This window comes from Pituophis catenifer, unplaced genomic scaffold (genome assembly GCF_029215685.1).
Source record: "Pituophis catenifer annectens isolate HBS135680 unplaced genomic scaffold, rPitCat1.0.hap2 SCAF_4, whole genome shotgun sequence".
In the NCBI taxonomy this organism is placed as follows: domain Eukaryota; kingdom Metazoa; phylum Chordata; class Lepidosauria; order Squamata; family Colubridae; genus Pituophis; species Pituophis catenifer.
The window spans coordinates 78,526,408-78,547,361 of record NW_027256884.1 but is presented as its reverse complement, the minus strand read 5'-3'; the positions used below and the strand labels follow the sequence as shown (position 1 = coordinate 78,547,361).

Below are 20,954 nucleotides of genomic sequence, written 5' to 3'. Positions count from 1 at the left end.
TATTCTATTCTATATATATGATAGAAGAACAACATTAATTATTTACTGCGGGGAAGGGAACTTTTGTTTCTCCAGGTTCCTTTGGAATTATACTTAGATGCTCTAACTAGCAGGGCAGATGATAGAGAATTTGTGAATATACTATAGTTCAATAGCATTAGACACCACAGGTTCATTACCACTACTTTTTATTGCTATTCATACAAGTTTATATTTGAAATAATACATTTCTTTTTGGCAGGTGATCAAGCCAGGAATTTTTTTTTTCAGTCTGGTTTGCCTCAACCAATTTTGGCACAGATATGGTAAGTTTGATATTTCATCGCTTTTGCGGCATAATACTTAAAATACGGTGATACAGTGACATTCTGTTTTAAAATTTCACCTAGAAACCAGGAGACTGTGAATTCTAATCCCGATTTAGGCATGAAAGCCAGCTGGTGATTTTGACTCTCTGTCAGCCCAACCCACCTCACAGGGGGAATGTTATGGGGAATATAGGAGGAGAAAGGAGCATTTTGTATGTTTTCCACCTTGAAAGTAATAATGTAATGAAGTAATGAAGATGAGATAAAAATATTAAATAAAACAAATAAAATAAATTTTATCTATGATATACTATGAAATACAAAGGCTGTAGACTTGAAGTCAAAAATATATCCTGGAAGAGAATTACATGAAGTGAAGTTACCAATAGATGGCCCTAATTTGAAGGAGGCATTTCCTTTATAGTATAAATTCTTACTTTAGTTTACTTTATTGTCATTGCACCTTGTACAACGAAATTAAATGCCATCTTCAGTGTACATTATAACTATAAACATAAAACACAAACACACATCCTTCACATTCTATACAATTGAATTGAAAACCTGATATTGCATTAATATTAATATTGCATTAATATTAATATTGCATTAATATTAGAATGAGTTTTCTCATTGTCTAGAGAGAATAATTAGATACTGAAATAATAAAATGTTACTTAATAGCTTGTGGTTAGCATGTTTATATGATTATATATAATGCATATTCTAATTTATTTTAAAAAATCAGTAAGAAGATTTAAGAATTCTTTGTTATATAAGGATTTATTTTCAGCTTGTGTACTCTGATACTTACGAGACCGCCTTCTGCCACCAATAGCCTCCCACCGGCCAGTATGCTTGCACAGAGTGGGCCTCCTCAGGGTGCCGTCCGCCAGACAATGTCGGCTGGCGACCCCCAGGGGGAGAGCCTTCTCTGTGGCGGCGCCCACCCTCTGGAACAACCTCCCCCCAGAGATACGTACAATAACAGACCTCCGGATTTTTCGTCGGGCCCTGAAAACCTATTTATTTTAAGTAGCTGGGCTGGCTTGAGTTAAATTTTAAATTGGTTTTAAATTGGGTTGTTTTAATTTACGGCCAAAATATTTAATTATTTTAAACTGTTTTTTAAATTTTGTATGTTCCGTTTTTTACTTTGGCTGTTCACCGCCCTGAGTCCTATTTGGAGAAGGGCGGTATAGAAATGGAAACAAACAAACAAACAAATAAATAAATAAATAAATAAATATATTTGTGATGTAAATGTTGATAATATGGGAAGATAAAAACAATGTATTGTAATAATTTTTGTTTGCATCTTATAATATTTTGGAATATGTAACTGGATGTTTAAATTTTTTTGAGCTTTGAAAAAAGTGGTAAAATACTAGTCTTTTAAACATAATCTCTAATAATTAAGTCAATTTATTATAAAGGTTAAGATTTATAATGAAATGAAACTCAAATGGTTTTTGAAATAGTAACTAAATTTAAATAGCTGTACTGTTCCAACATATTTTCTGAAAATTATGTTCTTTAGGATTTTAGTTTTGATTAATTTAATCAGTTTGATTAGTCTTGATACTATAAGTAGTAGAGATGGAATAGAGAATTAGATGATGAAAATACTATGTAGTATTTTGTAGATAGATATTTCAACTTCATTTTTATCAATTTTTATAAAATGCTATGTAACATATGCAATGTTATATATTTAGAGTGTAGAATTAGGCATCTACCTTTAGGCTTTAGCTAATTTTTTTTATTATGTGTTATTGTTCAGTTATTGTTATTGGATTAGCTGTGGCTGTTGCTTTTGTATACAACTTCGCTACCTTAATAAATGATAGAGAGAAGCAAACGGAAAATATTAGTAGACAGTTTATACTTTTCCTTTTGTAAACACAACCTTAGCATTTCTGTGAAATTGATAACATTTTCCTATGCGAAAGAGATAAATATTTTAGCACTGTCAAGAGTAATTATTTCCATACTTCCTGTTACAGCCACAGTCCAGTTCAACATTGAGAATGTTTTGAGCATATAAGGTGATAAAACAGACTTCCTTTAAAATTGCTTATTGTGTGTGGTTTAATAATATAGGGGTCCTCTTAAAAAGAAAGCACAGTTTTAACTATTTTCATCCCCTCTTTTGCAATGAAAATTAAAACTTGATAACCCTGCCTTGTGGCTCTGATTCAGTTCTTGTTAGTTTCAAATAGAAGCCGAGAAAGTATTATCATTTTAAATAATTTCATTCTGTATCAGTAATATGCCAAGTGATATTAATTTTAGTGTTATCAGCAGTTTTAAAACACCAATTGATTTTACATTAATTCATTAAGATTAATTTTAGATTTAATTTTGGTTCCATTCCTGGTAAAGAATTTGGAGTATGACTGTCTAATAAGAAGAAAACCATGACCAACTGCTTACTGTTGGTCACTAACTGGCAAAAACGTTAAAGACAGGAGTAATGTATGAAAATAATGAAGAAAATAATTGGCTCTGTTCTGTACCACATTAGCATAAATAGCGTGTTACAATTTATTTGAAACAATTTCATTTAGGATATCTGTTAATCTTGAAAATCTCTAGTATTTACCTTCTTAACATTCAAAGTTCATAGTAATATTAAGTACTAAATAGCTACAAATATCATAGGGACGCGGTGGCTCAGTGGCTAAGACACTGAGTGGTGATAGAATGGTCGGCAGTTCAGCGGTTCAAATCCCTAGTACCGCGTAACGGGGTGAACTTCCATTACTTGTTCCAGCTTCTGCCAACCTAGCAGTTCAAAAGCATGTAAAAATGCAAGTAGAAAAATAGGGACTACCTTTGGTGGGAAGGTAACAGCGTTCCATGCGCCTTTGGCGTTTAGTCATGCCAGCCACATGACCACGGAGACGTCTTTGGACAGCGCTGGCTCTTCGGCTTTGAAACAGAGATGAGCACTACCCCCTAGAGTCGGGAACGACTAGCACATATGTGCGAGGAGAATCTTTACCTTAGCTACAAATAGATTATATCATATTTGGTCCCTAGCAGTTGATTCTAGACTGCTGTCATGAAAGAAGAGTATATAGATATACAGTCATAGTCGTAAATGTTGGCACCCCTGAAATTTTTCCAGAAAATTAAGTATTTCTCACAGAAAAGTATTGCAGTAACACATGTTTTGCTATACACATGTTTATTCCCTTTGTTGTATTAGAACAAAACCAAAAAAGGGAGGAAAAAAGCAAATTGGACATAATGTCACACAAAACTCCAAAAATGGGCTGGACAAAATCATCGGCACCCTTTCAAAATTGTGGATAAATAAGATTGTTTCAAGCATGTGATGCTCCTTTAAACTCACCTGGGGCAAGTAACAGGTGTGGGCAATATAAAACTCACACCTGAAAGCAGATAAAAAGGAGAGAAGTTCACTTAGTCTTTGCATTGTGTGTCTGTGTGTGCCACACTAAGCATGGCAACAGAAAGAGGAGAAGTCTGAGGACTTGAGAACCAAAATTGTGGACAAATATCACCAATCTCAGGGTTACAAGTCCGTCTCCAGAGATCTAGATTTGCCTTTGTCCACAGTGCGCAACATTATCAAGAAGTTTGCAACCCATGGCACTGTAGCTAATCTCCCTGGGCGTGGACGGAAGAGAAAAATTGATGAAAGGTGCCAACGCAGGATAGTCCAGATGGTGGATAAGCAGCCCCAAACAAGTTCCAAAGCAATTCAAGCTGTCCTGCAGGCTCAGGGAGCATCAGTGTCAGCACGAACTATCCGTCGACATTTAAATGAAATGAAACGCTATGGGAGGAGACCCAGGAGGACCCCACTGCTGACACAGAGATATAAAAAAGCAAGACTACAGTTTGCCAACATGTACTTGAGTAAGCCAAAATCCTTCTGGGCAAACGTCTTGTTTGCCCAGACCAAGATAGAGCTTTTTGATAAAGCACATCATTCTATTGTTTACCACAGATGGAATGAGGCCTACAAAGAAAAGAACACAGTACCTACAGTGAAATATGGTGGAGGTTCACTGATGTTTTGGGGTTGTTTTGCTGCCTCTAGCGCTGGGTGCCTTGAATGTGTGCAAGGCATCATGAAATCTGAGGATTACCAAAGGACTTTGGGTCGCATTGTAGAGCCCAGTATTAGAAAGCTGGGTTTGCGTCAGAGATCTTGGGTCTTCCAGCAGGACAATGGCCCCAAACATATGTCAAAAAGCACCCAGAAATGGATGGCAACAAAGCGCTGGAGAATTCTGAAGTGGCCAGCAATGAGTCCAGATCTCAATCCCATTGAACACCTGTGGAGAGATCTTAAAATTGCTGTTGGGAAGAGGTTCCCTTCCAATAAGAGAGATCTGGAGCAGTTTGCAAAGGAAGAGTGGTCCAAAATTCCGGGTGAGAGGTGTAAGAAGCTTATTGATGGTTATTGGAAGCGACTGATTTCAGTTATTTATTCCAAAGGGTGTGCAACCAAATATTAAGTAAAGGGTGCCAATGATTTTGTCCAGCCCATTTTTGGAGTTTTGTGTGACATTATGTCCAATTTGCTTTTTTTCCTCCCTTTTTTGGTTTTGTTCTAATACACACAAAGGGAATAAACATGTGTATAGCAAAACATATGTTACTGCAATACTTTTCTGTGAGAAATACTTCATTTTCTGGAAAAATTTCAGGAGTACCAACATTTACGGCCATGACTGTACATAGGTATATAGATATTTTCAACAAAATAAACATATACCATATATCTTTTCCAGCCTGTGTCAATTAAGCATATAAATAAAATAATCCATAAAATCACAACTTTCCTAAATATTCCTAATTAAAAATAATACTAATGCAATTCTTGAGAACAAAGACCTCAGTGAAAAAAGATAAGAATATAAAAGTTAAGTTTTTAGATCTTAATACATGCTAAGAAGAGAATGGTCTGAATTTTGAAGGAAAAGTTGTGCCATAGAATAGTTGGTGGTACTGTATTAAATTCCAACGAAGCCTCCAGCTGCATTTGCAGAAAAAAATTCAGGACTCCCAGTTCCTAACACAAGGGAAAAACTGCTGCTTCCAATAGGCATGTCCCATTTAAGACATGCACTTTAAATTGAACGAATCTGGAAATCTATATGTTACAAATGAATTTTTGCCAGAACAAGTATTGCTTCTGCTAGGAGGAGCAGACTAATAGCAAACTTCTCACAAGAGTTTGCTATTACATTCTGGTCCTATTGCAGTTTCTGGGTTTCCCTCAAGGGTATCCCTCATAGGTAATTATTATACAAGTAAGTGGCCAGATCACACTTTCAGGAAAGGATATTGATAGTACATTATTTGCAGCTGGAAGTGACTGCTCCTTATCACTGTACTGATTAGAGCAGTCAAGGATAGCATAAGATCCCACAAAGTACACACCTAACTCTCCAAAAGAAAGACACTCACCTGATACAAGTAGTTCTTGACTTACAACTATTCGATTTGTGACCATTGGAAGTTACAGCGGCATTGTAAAAAGTTATTTATGACCAGTTTTTACATTCATGCCATTGCAGCATCCCCATGACCATGTGATCACCATTTGTAGCCTTCCCAATTGGCTTCTGACAAGGAAAGTCAACGGGGCAAGCCAGATTCACTTAATTACATGAGTCACTTAACAACTGCAGAGATTCATTTAACAACAGTGACTGAAAAGGTCATAAACATGGAGCACAACTCACTTAATAACTGCCTTGCTTAGCTATGGAAATTTTGGGCTCAATTTTAGTTGTAAATCAGGGATTACCTATTCAGCCTGGTCCAGGATAGCATCCCCCCCCCGGTCAGCCTATGTCCTCCCCCGTATCTCTTATAGAAGTAGTCAGCCATGTCCTCTGAGACCCATTTGACAGTGGAGATCTTATCCGGGTGCAGCTTGCCGTGGGAGCACAAACAGGCTATGTTGTTGATGGCTTTGGGGGGGGAGCGTTGATTCGTCCAGCCATTGCTGCAGCCATTCCAGGGAGACAAAGTCATAGGGGCAGCCTGAGGGTGGGGGGGCAGAGGGCCAGAGCACCAGCACTCCCAGCTCCTCAGCCTCTCCTCCAACACCAACCACGGTGCATGCAAAGTTAAGAGCGTGCATCTTCCCCCTCCCCTTCAAATGACGGATCAACCCCCCTCCACCGCCCTTCCCAGCTCTGTTCTCCCCGAATGTACATCAGGGAAGAAAGCATTTTCAGGTGGCAGCACTGCGATTCCCTCCCCGAATCCAAAAATGTGGCGTGCGGCTGGCACTGCCACCTGAAAATGCTTTCCTCCCTGGTTCCTCGATGCACATTGCAGGGGAACCAGCCCATGCCTGAAATGTGGCTCTGCGAATTGCATTGGACCAACGGGCGGCGGTGGCTGGAAAGGAGGGACATTTCACTTTAGGGGCTTCTGCTCCGCTCGGCTCCCGGGTGCGGAGAGTGCTTAGGTGGTGGCTGTGGCTCCTCACATTGTGGGGGAGTGAAGCCATCATGGCCATTGTCTGCCCTGAGCTGCCCACTGGGGACCAGCCGTGAACTGTGGGGCCCGCCTTGTTCACCAAAGCTGCCGGGCAGATTCCTCCCCCCCCGCAAGACCATCCTGAAGAGGTTCATTCTTCAGGCTGTGCCCTGACCCAGATCTCTGCTGCCTGGAACCGCCCCAAAATGTGACGTGCAGAGGCCGAAAATGTCCGAAGGGTGTGGGCTGGCGGGTGGGCGGGGCTACATTCGGACTATAAGATGCACCCAGATTCTCACCCTCTTTTTTTGGTGGGGGGAAGTGCATCTTATAGTCCGAAAAATACAGTAGTTATGGAACAGTAAGTGTCACTATAATCCTCAAGATGAATGTTATTTATTTCTCTCATCAAATAGTTTTTCTAAACTTGTAGAGGTCTGGTGTACTCCATTCACCAGTTGATGGCTCCCTCAGCTTAGGTTTCAGTGTTGTTTCAAGTCTTATAGATTTGATTAATCCAAATTTAACTAGTTTATGGAAGCAAGGTCAACTATTCAAGTAAATTCAAGTAAATAGTCCAGCATTTTTTAATGCCTTTCTATGTTTTAAAGGTCTTTAGCTTTTCTTTCCTTAGTTCCTTTCTTTCAGGTCTAGGATTTTTCTCTCTATGGTAGTTCACTGCTTTAAAAAATAGTTCTAAGAGTCTCTTTTCCTGGATTTTCCTCTTTCTTTTTTTCTTTAAAGTTAAGGTCTAAAAAGAAGGAATCTTCTCACTCAGCTCCAATCACTGTTCATCTGCACCACTCCTGCACATTTCTTTATTGCCTCAGCTATCCCAGCTTCGTGGCAGCCATGATAGCTGCCTCTTCTTGTCAAGGGAGAGGGAAGAAGCCATGAGTCCAGCAGGAGAGTTGCTGCTCTCCCCGAACTACAGGGCACCCCTCTTTTCTTCACCACCCCTACAGGGTGGCTTTAACTCCTTTCAGTGCCCTCCAACGGAGACCTTGGCATGGGAGTGCGGAGACCTGCTCCTCATATCCGATATCGCCTCGACATCAGCCAGAAGTCATCATTCCTAGCTACACTAACACAGCTTTTGATGAGAGATCCAAGTCACTCATAATGCATAATTTTACTTTTAAGCCTTTGCAGGCAATTTGCTCTTTGTATGTTTAGCAGAGCTTACCAAAATGAAATATTTTCTCCAATTAATTGTGGTATAATTTGAGGATTGCATGCAATAACCTGTAGAGTTATTTATTTTAATAACGCTGTTTTACTTGGTAGTCTGGTTTCTAGTAAATTCTCAGGATATGTTAGTTAAGAATAAATATTAGAATAGATTTAGCTCAGACAATGTGTTTTAGATCAACTTTTTGAACCTGTTGTCTTCTAGATCTGTTGGATTACAGTGCTGCCAACCAGAATGATTGGTGAATAAAGGAAGTTGAAATCCAATACATCTGGAGTTATTATGTTAAAGAAAAGCTAGTTTAAAGAGTCTTGCATAGAGGGAGACTATTCTAGAGAAGGCTTGCACATCTCTTAGGGGGGAAAGAACCAGATCAATACCTTAGAAATGATCATAGGCCACTAAAGAATAGTTGTGATGTTGATCAGTTGTTAGCCATCCAGAAATAGCACAACAATATGGAGTTGGCAATGTGTGTGAAGCCTAGAGGTGTTGGAAATGCTTGGCAGTGTGACTTTCATAATGGTGGTGGTAATGTTTATGATAGCAGACTTAATTTCTTTAAAAAAATGCTGGTGGGCCACACAAGGCTGTTTGGCAGAGTGCATGTTGTATAGCCTTGTTCTAGAACTTTAAAATCACTCTTTGAAAACTGATGCTATCACATTATATAATACTTGACTATGTAGACCAATGTCTATCGTAGTATAAAAACATCACATGACAAGATATTTTTAAAAATGCTGATCATTCTAGGGCTCTGGCAGATATGAACAATGATGGGAGAATGGACCAACTGGAATTTTCTATAGCTATGAAACTTATCAAACTAAAGCTACAAGGTTATCAGCTCCCTTCTGTATTACCTCCTATTATGAAGCAGCCTCCCATTGTTATTTCTACCACACCAGGATTTGGTAAGAATATTTTATATATTATATCATCTTCCTGAAGTACTTTGTAGATTTCATGTTGTCTACATACTGTCATTCTATTTAGAGATCACTTTAATACAATTGTAATGAACATTTCATATAGCTTTTCATCTTGTAATATAAATGTCTCTGGTCAGCAGTTTTAATTGTTGTTAAGAGTTATTTGAATAGAAGACAAATACAGAAATTTAGGAAGAAAAAGAAAAAAAATAGAAAACAATGCAGTTAAAGAAAATTATAATAAATGATCTTCTACCCTTCTTTATAGCAGTTACAGATTCATTATCCCTTCTCCCCCTTTAACATCACAATAATCCCTTCAGCTCCTTTTTGAATCCTTTTCAGTCCTCAAATCCAGAAATTACCATTTGACATTTTTCCATTTTCAGCAAAAAAAATCCATAAGAGGTTTCCAGTCTTTCACAGGTAGTCCTGGACTTATGACCACAATTGGGATTGGAATTGCAGTTGTATGTCATTATGGTTATAAGTTGAGGCACCATGTTGACTTGATTTTACAACCATTTTTATGATGGTTAAGTGAACCATATGATTGCAAATGCAAGGTCATTTGATCCAATGGGCATTTTTGCCATTTTGATTGCATTTTTCATTGTTTGTTAAGGGAAATATAAAAACATTTTAAACCTTTTTAAAAAATAATCCCCCTTGGTCTACAACTTGATCTACTCTTGTGATCCCAACTTGAAAAACACAGGAGCCAAGAATTTTTTTTCAAATTCTCTTTCCCTATGGAGAAACATTGTTTCAAATACTGTTCTTTTGGAAAATCTTCCTTAGTCTGGTTTGCTCCAGAATCAGAACATTTTTTCCCATTTTGGTCCTATACTTATTGAAGGATCATTCATATAGATCATTGTAATAAAAGTCTTTGTAGCTGGCCAGCAATGATAATTATGAAAACTTCTCTTACAGGAATAAGCGGTCTCTCCAGTATACCACCTCTTGCAACTGTTGCTCCAGGGCCAATGACATCCATACCAGTTGTGGGAATGTCTCCACCTTTAGTATCTGTTCCTACAGCAGCTGTGCCTCCTGTTGCTAATGGAGCACCAGCTGTAATCCAACCTCTACCACCTTATGGTCATCCCGGTATGCTGAATTATCAACATTTAGATTTCCAGAGTTTGTACATATTCTATTTTATATTTAAAAGAAAAGTAATTTGTGTTTTAAAATGGAATCACATATTTATGTATGACATCAGTGAAATTCTACCCTGGATGTTATCTGTTAAACTTATAATACATTGTTTTCTTATTGAATAGTATCAGTGGTGAGTTGCTCCCGGTTCAGCCCAGTTCGGCTGAGCTGGTAGCGGTGACGCTGTGATGTCACTGACCCGGTTCTCTGTGACTGGGAGCTGGGTCCTCCCACCCGCCCCCGCTTTTTTCCACCTTTATTTCTTGGTTTTTAGCCCAGCTGATAGGCGCGGCAGAGTGGCTTGCCGCACCTCAGCTGGCCAGAAACCTAACATGCTTGCGCGGAGCAATTGCACGCAAAGCGCGTGCGCAAAGAGTATCGGTTGGAACCCACTACTGAATAGTATATATTAGAGGTATATACAGTGTATTCAGATTTGGTTTCTCAAAGATTCTTTGGAGAGTGTGAACTTAACATCTGTCTGCAACACTAAAACAACCCCACCTTTTTTTTTTAGGATCAGACTGTTCCTGTGCAATTTAATCCAAGGACTGCAGAGTCTTAGTGCCTGCAATATACTTACATGACTCTTTATCAATTTTTATGTATAACAGCATAGCAAAATATTACAGTATCTTACATCAAATATTCATGAGTTTAACAGTATTCAGAATTACAAAGTTGCATTCCTGATTCATTCAGATTTCTATTAACTTTTTGTAATAATCACTAAATCTTTGTTAATTTGATTAATTTTAACAAGCTAATCATTTTTTCCATGAAAAATTAGACTGATTGGCTTTTCCAGGTCTTTTAAGTACTGATTAAACCATGTTAAAACATTATAAAGGCAAGTGAATATATTAACCTATTTAAGCAAACCTAATATTAGATATGAGATTGATATCTTTCTAAATAAAGTGTTGCTTGGCCTAAATTGTCTTCCACTTTTATAAATAATATCTAATTAGTGGTTCAGTTTCCACATTGTACTAAGCCAAAATTTGGTTTGTTTGCCATATAATACTGTAAAATCTATCTATAGAATGAAAGTTGGCTTTCATTCTATAAACTGATTAAATGAATTGTAGCTTAATACAGTGTGGGTTTGGTTTCTCTTCCTTTTACTGTAATATACTGCTTATACATTCCAAGCCTTATCTTGAGCCTTGGCAGAAAACTATTCAAGGAATATGTAATTACATGAAAGGAATACATAGGGAATTAATTTTGTATAAACAATTTTATTGTACTGTACCCAGCCCACAGAAAATAAAATATCTTTATTAAATAGATACATCAATACCATGGATCATATCCATGCCACACGGAAGTATGGATAGAAAATGACTTGTCCATTATGAAATCAGGCAAATGCTGCAGTTTAAGTAATTGTATCAGATATCAAGATTGCAAAAAGATAATAGTGTTTGTGTGATGACTTCACAGTGGAAATGACATCATTTTGGCATCATTGTGGTTTACTGGGGATGTCACAATCAATATCGTACAACTCTAACCCTTGTTTAATATACTTGTAGTCAGATTCTTTAATTAATGAAGAGATCTGTTATTATCAATTCATATTTTGTTTAATTGATTAATATATATTTTAATAGCCTTGGTGGTGCAGTGGTTAGAGTGCAGTACTGCAGGCTACTTCTGCTGCCTGCCGGCTGCCTGCAATTTAGCAGTTCAAATCCCACCAGGCTCAAGGTTGACTCAGCCTTCCATCCTTCTGAGGTGGGTAAAATGAGGACCCAAATTGTTGGGGGGCAATATGCTGACTCTGTAAAACCACTTAGAGAGGGCTGTACAGCACTATAAAGCGGTATATAAGTCTAAGTGCTATTGCTATATGTTTTTAATATTAATTTTTAAGATCCTTTGTACTTTTTAAAAATAGTTTAGAATGTTATAAGCAATATTGTAATCTGTTTATATCAAAAAGTATATTTGATAATGGCAATTTAAGGTAAAATAATTTGTGTATTAATCATTTAATTTCATCAAATTTAAAGCATAATTATTATGTTTCAGCAACATTGCCAAAGAGTTCTTCCTTCAGTAGATCTGGTGGAGGATCCCAACTAAATGCAAAGCTGCAAAAAGCACAATCATTTGATGTAGCTGGGTAAGTATGACTGTTTTGTTCTAAAGTACTTTGGCAGCTTTGTCAAAAATGTCACTCCTGCAGATACTCAGATACAAATGTTTTCACTAAATTTAAGAAGACCGCTTGTGAATTAGTGGTATCAGAGATGAACTCTTTGCATATAACAAGGCACTTCAAAAATCTAAAATTAAAGGATTCATTCTGTTGAAAAGCTTGTTTGTGTAGACTAGAATAGAATTTTTATTATGATCACTAATTAGAATTGTGTAGAAGAATAATTATATAGTCTTTAATATGCTTTATATTGAACATCTGTTTTGTTGTGAAAAGATATTCATAGATTAAACTTTTGTATAAATAATAAGATTTGGATTTATCTGGAAAAGTAATTAGCTAGATGTGATTTATACTCCTAACTATTCCTGTTACCATGTAATAAGTTCTCCATTTATTTTGATTATGCCAATGTTTGGATACAACTTTCTCCTTCCTTTACATCTGTTTTTGGTACTGAAATTCTCCATTTTATTCCATCATGTATAGTATTTCACAAAAATTCATTAATATATATTTACTCGGGTTTTTGCCATGTTTTATCTTAAAGTATAATTTTATAAAAAGCATTGTTATTTAGGAGATAAGGTAACAATACAAGTTTTATTAATTATTGCAATTTAAATCTTGTTGCAATATTGACCTGAATATAAGGCTTATAATTGAATAAATCTGGTATATTCATAAATCGTAATAAATTTGAATTCTGGAAATATTTATAATGCCTAAAGGGTAGCACGATGACTCAGTGTTTAAGACACTGGACTTGTTGGCTGGAAGCTGACCATCGCACAACAGGGTGAGCTCCCATCTTCACCCAGTTTCTGTCAACTAGCAATTCAAAAGCATGCAAATGCAAATAGATAAATAGGTACCACTTCAGTTAGGAAGAAACAGCACTCCCTGACATCATGCTGGCCACATGATGATGGAAATATCTTCCGACAACACTGGCTCAACGTCCTTGAAACTGATGAGCGCCACCCCCTGTAGTCAATTACAGCTACTGGTAGCAGAATAAAATCCGCAGGGATTCCTTTCCTTTCTAAAGATTCACTGCCAAAAATCTTATAGGCCAGCTTTTCCTAAACAGATTCCTTTAAATGTGATGGACATCAAATTAGTCCATGTTTGATGAGAAGGCTTTGAATTGCAATCCAAGAAGTTTTGGGGACACTGAGTTGCTGACATAGGATAAAACAAACTCCCTTTTGCCAAACAAACAAATTTCAGTATAAAGAAATTTAACCATTTAAGAATAAAGATGTGGACTTCTGGTTTGCTGCTTGTCGCCGCCAGATGATCCCTTGGGATCGCCAGCCCCATTGCCTGTAAAGAGCCGCCTTCACAACGGAATGGCGGCTCGAAAAAACTCCGTTTCCACGAGGAAATGGAGATAGAGCCGGCTAGGGCGGGTAGATCTCTCTGCGTAGCCCCAAAAGTTTTTTTTTTACTTTTGGGGACGGAGCAGATGAGACTCCCCATTTCCCTAGCCGCCGCTCCGGGCTTTGGGAGACCTCTGCTTATGCAGAGCTAGGCGACAAGAACAAGCCTACAAATTTAACAGATTAATTAAAGAGGACGTGAGTTGGACCTGTGATCCTGAATCGCAAGTATTTCATTTATTTTATAAAAGTTATTCAAGAAGGGAAGAAGGAAAAAAGAATTTTTAAAAATGGCGACTGCCAAGGCTTGAGAAGGGGCTGAAAGGTAAAGTCCTTCCGTTTTCTATTATTACAAAGTAGCGGAATAGATACTCTTGGCTACAATTGAAGGTAAAACTTCACTTTTGTGTTTTTTTTCTCCTGGAGATTTGATATTGATCTTGGCTGGAAAGAAGCTTTTTTCTCTCTGCTTTTCTTTTCTTTTCTAAAAAAAGTTTGTCTGGACGGAAACATGGCATTGAGACTTATAAAGCCGGACAAACAAGCAGTGGGGGGGGGATTCCCCCATTAACAAACTACATGAACAAGTTCTAAATGTCCAGTCTCAGAAACCTGATTTTAACATAATAGAATTTCTCTTGGAGGAGATTGTAAGAAGGGATGAGATTGTGAATCAGAACTTTGAAAAATTTAAGCAGGAAATTAAAGAATTGGTGCAATCAAAGTTTGATATTTTGGAACGAAAGATTATAAAAATGGCTAATGGTTTTACATAATTTATGATCCAGTTGGATGCAAATATTAATTTATTAGAGTCTAAAATGGAAGAAATTGAGGACAATTTGGACAATAGAATACAAAAAATTGAAAATGACTTGACAAATACTCAAGATAATAGCTTAGAAGAAAAACCTAAAATGGAGGCTGATCAAAAGACTTGTAATGCAGAAAATTTGCAACAGAGGATTGAAAGAGAAGTTTTAATGATGCAATACAATTTCACTGAATATGCGATTAGACTGAGAGGACTGCAGGAAAATAACAGAGATGATTTAAGGAAAATATCTTCTGAAATTCTGGCTGGGATTTTAAAGGTTCAACCTGAGGAAGTATTTTGTAGGATCGATAGAGTTTAGAATAAATTCCTGGACTGCAAAGCAAAGGCAATTGCCTAGAGATGTGGTGATTTATTTTACAGATAAGGAGATAAGAAATAATATTGTGCAAAATTCTTACAACTTACTTTGCAATGGTTTGGAAGAAAGATTTGGATATACAAAGAGCTCCCGCCCAAGATGTTATTGGAAAGAAAGAAATTTGGTTTTCTGGTGACTGAACTTAAAAAAAGAAATATTCTATTCAGGTGGGATGCTCCAGTTGGTATTATATTGAGATATCAAGGAGAAGGATATCAATTAAATACTGTTGAAAAAGCGGAAGAATTTTATCAAAAAATTTTGAAAATGAATTCAACATCTTTATGCACAATACAGGATAAGCAGAAGGAATTGGAAATAAAGGGAAAATATCGAATTATAGAGGCTTCTGTAGACAAATTGCCTTTGGATTCTTTAGACACCTCAGCTGGATTATCTACAAATAAAAGAAAGGTGGCATCGGATTCTAATGTGATCATGATTCATCAAGTCACAGACAAGCATGGAAATCAATTAGCTGATATACAATTGATAGAAAAGAAATATGAGTTACAAAAGCAAAACCAACAAGATCAAGTCACAAAGCAGAATGAAAATCAATCAGTCGATATACAATTTGCAGAAAGGAAATTAGGATGGAGATCAAGCCCACAAAAGGAAAAGAAAAAAAGGAATAGGTCTTACAAAAATAAAAATTTCTAAATTAAGCAACAGTGAAGCCAGTTTTTTTTTTAAAAAAATGAATGAATATATGAAATGATAGCTGAGGCAAAGTATTGGTTAACATTATCCTGAGGAGAGTGACAGACCTCTGCAATGCCGTAATTTTGGGATGTGAAAAGAGCCTTAAATTGGTTGGATTGGAATTATCTATTTTGGATTTCTTTTTATTGATAAATGTATTATATTTATGTTGAGCTATAAGGCAAGAGAGCTACGCTGGGGCACGCAGAAGATCTGGTTGTTACCCATTATGATGATGGGAATTAATAATCCTGAAGAAAACCACAATTACAGATATTATATGGAATATAATTATAATGTCACTCGGGTGGTTGTTTTCCTTTTTTTATATATATATGAGGAGATTTATTACTGATGGGGGCAGATGATAACTGAGGATTTTGAACAATCTGTTGCTACTAGGATGCTATGTTACCCTAATATGGATGATGTACTCAACAATCTAGTGGAAAGACATCAAAGAAGATATTATATGGATTATAAACTTAAAGCTATTGATTTTTTCTATATAACGGAATATTTTTTTTTTAGTAGGGCGGGCAGTAGATTAAAGATATTAAGAATTGTTGTGTATGGCAATTTTGTAGGAAAGTGGGTGGAGATAGGTTAATTTACTGATTGTTTAGTTTAAGAAAAGGGATGCTTAAGTGATATATTTATGGGAGTGGAGCAAATGGATGGAGCTGAATAAATACTAAATTAGGATTTATGGGGAAGGCTGCTTTGAAATGTTATATTAATATACACAAAAGATTAAATGTTAAAGCAGGACTTATTATATAGTTTTAAAGTGGAAGGTTGTTATGAAATGTTGTATTAATATACAGATATAAGTATGGGGGAGGAGTAAAAGGGCAGATTACTGTTAAATTGGGAGTTATAATAATATTATTATGTTAAATTAGAAGTTATTATGCAATGTTATAGTAGAATGATATTTTGAAATGTATGGTAAAAGGGGGAAGTAATAATATTAATAATATTATTAGTAAGTAAGGGTCAGTATTTAGAGGAGGGAGTAAGGGGATGGTAAAATATTATATAATCTGTTATGAATTAGGTTTTTGTTGTGAAGAAATCACGGGGGGGATGGGTGGTGAGGGGGGGTTAGGGAGGAGGGGGGGAGAAAAATGTGGGGAAAAATTTGTATTTGAAAACTTTTTCAATAAAAAAAAAAAGAATAAAGATGTGAGTTGCAAATGATAATATGTTGTATGTTATTAAATTTAAGTAATTTAAATTCCGAGATATGTCCTTTCAGATTTATTTTGAAAGGTGTTAGTAATTCTTATTCATATATAGTCAGTGGTGAGATTCAGCCAGTTCGCACCACTTCAGGAGAACCGGTTGTTAACTTTGGCAAACTGGTTGTTGGAAGAAATAATTAGGGCAGAGAATCGGTTGTTAAATTACTTGAATCCCACCACTGTATATAGTCTTGTTTTGGAGATTAATATGGTCTTCTATTTTAACATTTGTTTCAATGAAGCCTCTTAGTAGCTATGCTAGTATTCATAGAGTATGTTGGGAGGCCTCTATAGACTATAGCAATTAATCTTCTGCCAAGAATTTAAAGTTGTCTAAGATCAATGGGACTGGCTCTTTTTAGCTATCTCTCAGTATCTCTATCTGCATTAGAACCAAGTTAACAGAGAGAAGTAACCAGAGAGGCTGTGTGCTATTAGAGTTTGCATGTTCAGCTGTAAGATGTATTTTTTTTTCTTTCCTGTGACTTGCTGTTTGCCTAATATGAGTGACTGAAGGACTGTTCCCTGCTGAGAAAATAGAGACTGTAAAAGAATTAAAGGCTGCTAGGTTCAAGAGAGCGAGCTCACTGAGCAAGAAAACAGGGAGTGCTAACAGGAGTTTTGAGTTAATCTTGCCAATTAAACAGTCTCTGAATGTCAAAGGGAATAAAAAGCTGCCTTGTAGAATGGAATATAGGACTGATAAATTCTTAAGCAGTAAAAAAAAAATGCAATTGTGCTTTATAAAACACAAAGAAAAAAATCATGTCAGTTGGTAACACACTCCTGCAAGGACTGCAATGGGACCAGGGTATAAAACCAAGAGCTATAGATCATTTAGTTTGATATCAGTCCATGGAATCATAAATGCCTTAAAATTGTTACTAAAAGTCAGCATGAATTTGTTGGAATCAGTTTGACAAGATTTGTTTTTATCTTATTTTTAAATTATAACTTCCTTTAGAGTAAACTACAAACTCCTAGAAGTCAACTCAGTTAAATTGCAGCTCATTAAGATAGCAAGAAATACAGATCTAAGTGAAAGATTTTGGAAAACCAATGAAACCCAGGCTAACATTAGTTTCTGCATCATGCTTGTAGTAGCCACAATTGGGATAGAAATTCATTATTTTGAACAATGAAGCTGTACAAACTTCTACCAGATGAGATGAAGTAACAATGTTCTTAAAGTGGAATTTAGGTTTGCTATAATGCAGGGGTGTCAAACTCTCAGTCGTGGGCCAAATGCGTCATGTGCTGGCCCTGCCCCCACCCGGTTTAGCGAAGGGGGAAAAAATCCTGATATGTCACATGACACCACGGTGACAATGCGAGTTTGACACCCCTGCTATAGTGAGTAGATCTAGAAGTACAGACCCAGGATGAAGATGAGCTAAAATAAGTTTAAAGAAATAGAAAAAAAATAGTTGGCAACAACAACATAAAGAACTCAAATTACACCTAGGACATATTCATTTTCCTTGAATATATTAGAGAAGGAAAAAAATGTATAAAATAGATAATTTAAAAAGAACTATCGGTATAAGTAGAAACATAGCTTTAATTCATCATCAGAGTAGCTGGAAGGGACCTTGGAGGTGTTCTAGTCCAACCCCCTACTCAAGCTGGAGATCCTATACCATTTCAGACAAGTGACTGTCCAGTCTCTTTTTAAAAACCTCCAGTGATGGAGTGCCCACAAGGTCTGAAGGCAAGCTATTCCACTGGTTAATTGTCCTCACTGTTAGGAAGTTTTTCCTTAATTCCAGGTTGTTTCTCTTCTTGATTAGTTTCCATCCATTGTTTCTTGTCTGGTGCATTGGAAAATAAATCGACCTCCTCCACTTTGTGGCAGGCTCCAAAATACTGGAATACTGCTATCTTGTCCCCTCTAGGCCTTCTTTTCTCTAGAGTAGCCAAACCCAAATCCTGCAACCGTTCTTCAAATGTTTTAGTCTCCAGGCCTTTAATCATCTTAGTTACTCTTCTTTGCACTTTTTCCAAAATTCTACCAGAGAACATTTTATTACTTATTTATATTAAAAATAGATTGTGTTATTGGTGGTCTTTACAATTCACCATGAACAACAACTTGGAGAAAAATCTAGGAACATTTTCCTTTTCTACAACTCTTCTTGGGTTCAGCATATTGCCTATGATTTAACAGTCTCAGTTTGCAATTCTTCTAAAGAACGTAAAGGAGACAGTAAAAGAAATCACAGATTCAATACTTAAAATAAAACAAGTTTAAAAATGCAGACAAACTATATGGATAATGGTAATGATGTACCTTCCTTTATAGACAGTTGACTTGAAAATAGTTTCTCTTAATAGAAAAGGTTTGAGGGGACAAAAGTCATATGATATTGAATAGTATCTTCTTACTGATATGAATACAGAGGTGGGATGCAGCCGGCTTGCACTGGTTCAGGCAAACCGGTTATTAACTTTTTGCCAAATTCAGAGAACTAGCTAATCCCACTTCTGGCTGATCCCACCCGTGGGACTGGAAGGACCATTTTTTGCTCTCCCCAGGCTCCAGAGCCTTTCTAGGAGTCTGGGGAGGGCAAAAACGGCCTTTTCCACCCCCCAGAGGCCCTCAGGAGGCCGAAAATGACCCGTTTGCCAACTTCCAGTGGGACCAGAAGGCCCATTTTTTGCTCTCCCCAGGCTCTGGTGGGACCGGAAATAATTGATAGATGGGACAGTACTCCCAGAAAATGTTTTCAGATATTCAAATATTGGACCTTGTGGTGTTGGAGAGGTTGTGAAATAAATGACATATGTGCTAGAGATACACAAGGGTGATATCTTTTGGGGATGAGATATTTGAGAAATGTTCTTTATAAATGTATAAGTGTCTTATAAAATCTATAAATATGAAAATATTTTAGTAGAGAGAAATACAAAGAACTTAAACAAAAATTCAAATGCACAGATATTGAAGATACATGGCTTGATAAGAACACTTATAAAAAAAATAGGTTGGAATGGTGATTGACTACAATCAGATAACGAGGTAGTAGAATGATGTGGCTGTAGGGGGAAAAAAAGCAAAGTCTATTTTAGGTTGCACCAATAAGAATATTATTTTCAAATAATAGGAAATAATTGTATAGTATGCTTCGGTAAGACTTTACCTTGAAATCCAGCTACATTTTAGAAAAGATTCAGAATAAACTAGAACACATTAAAAAAACTTCCACAAAGATATCCACGGATTAATAATGAAATCCTATGAAAAGAAATTAAAGGAAATGATTATATTAAGCATGAGAAAACTAAAGAGAAACATGTTGGCCTTCTTCTATTGAATTAAAATCACAGGAGGGAAGAGAAAAAAACCTTTTGAGCAGTAAAAGCAGGTTCACAGTAAAATCAGTTATTGTGGAGGTTAGATAGCCAACTGACCAAGATGTTTTAATTTGGATTATGGCACTAAGGAGGGGAGGGGTTGATTTGATAGTCTAAATGGCAGAGGTATGATTCAGCTGGTTCGCACCAGTTAAGGCGAATTGGTTGTTAACTTTTTGCCCAGTTTGGAGAACTGGCTAATTCCACCTTTGGCTGGCCCCTCCCCTCCCAGGAGTCCAGCCCCAAAATGGGGCACAGGGGGTGTCACGCCCCCCGCCCCGTTTTGGCTTCCAGGGTGGTACAGGAGGCCTTCGAGGCCCAAAACGGGATTCCTTTAGGAACCTCCAACATGCAAATTGTGGTTAGTCATCCTAAAATGAATCCTCTTTACCTGGAGCTTCAAAATTTGCTGTTTGCTGGGGAGGTGTTTAGCTAAAAGTCAGTCTACATTTAGTGTACATCTGACTTTGGGGATATTTCTTCATAACCAAACAAAATGTATTTTCTGTGCAGTTCACGCCCTTTGCTTGCTGGATCTGGATGTCACAAAGCAAAGCCCACATTTTGTAATTAACCCCCGCACCCTGTTTTGGCTGGCAGAGTGCTGCAGGAGGCTGAGTGCTGTCACGTCCACCCTGGCCACACCCACCCCGGCCACATCCACCCAGCCAGTCATTAGGGCAGAGAACCGGTTATTAAATTATTTGAATGCCACCACTGCTAAATGGTCTCTTTCAAATCTGTTCTACTTGGAAACTTAAAAGTAGAACAGATTGGGAAAGGATAATGCCAAACAGTAGGAATAAGAAAGAATATTGAAA

General features: G+C 36.9%; 1 protein-coding gene across 5 annotated transcripts in view; it reads left to right on the top strand.

Moving 5' to 3' along the window:
• Nucleotides 1-20,954, top strand: part of ITSN1 (intersectin 1) — a 103,142-nt gene that overhangs the window by 16,870 nt on the left and 65,318 nt on the right. For all 5 annotated transcript variants that reach the window (XM_070944325.1, XM_070944326.1, XM_070944324.1 and 2 more), the window contains exons 5-8: nt 242-305; nt 8,734-8,894; nt 9,849-10,025; nt 12,117-12,210. In XM_070944325.1, coding sequence (XP_070800426.1) covers nt 242-305; nt 8,734-8,894; nt 9,849-10,025; nt 12,117-12,210 — 496 coding nt within the window. The remainder of the gene's footprint in view (nt 1-241; nt 306-8,733; nt 8,895-9,848; nt 10,026-12,116; nt 12,211-20,954) is intronic.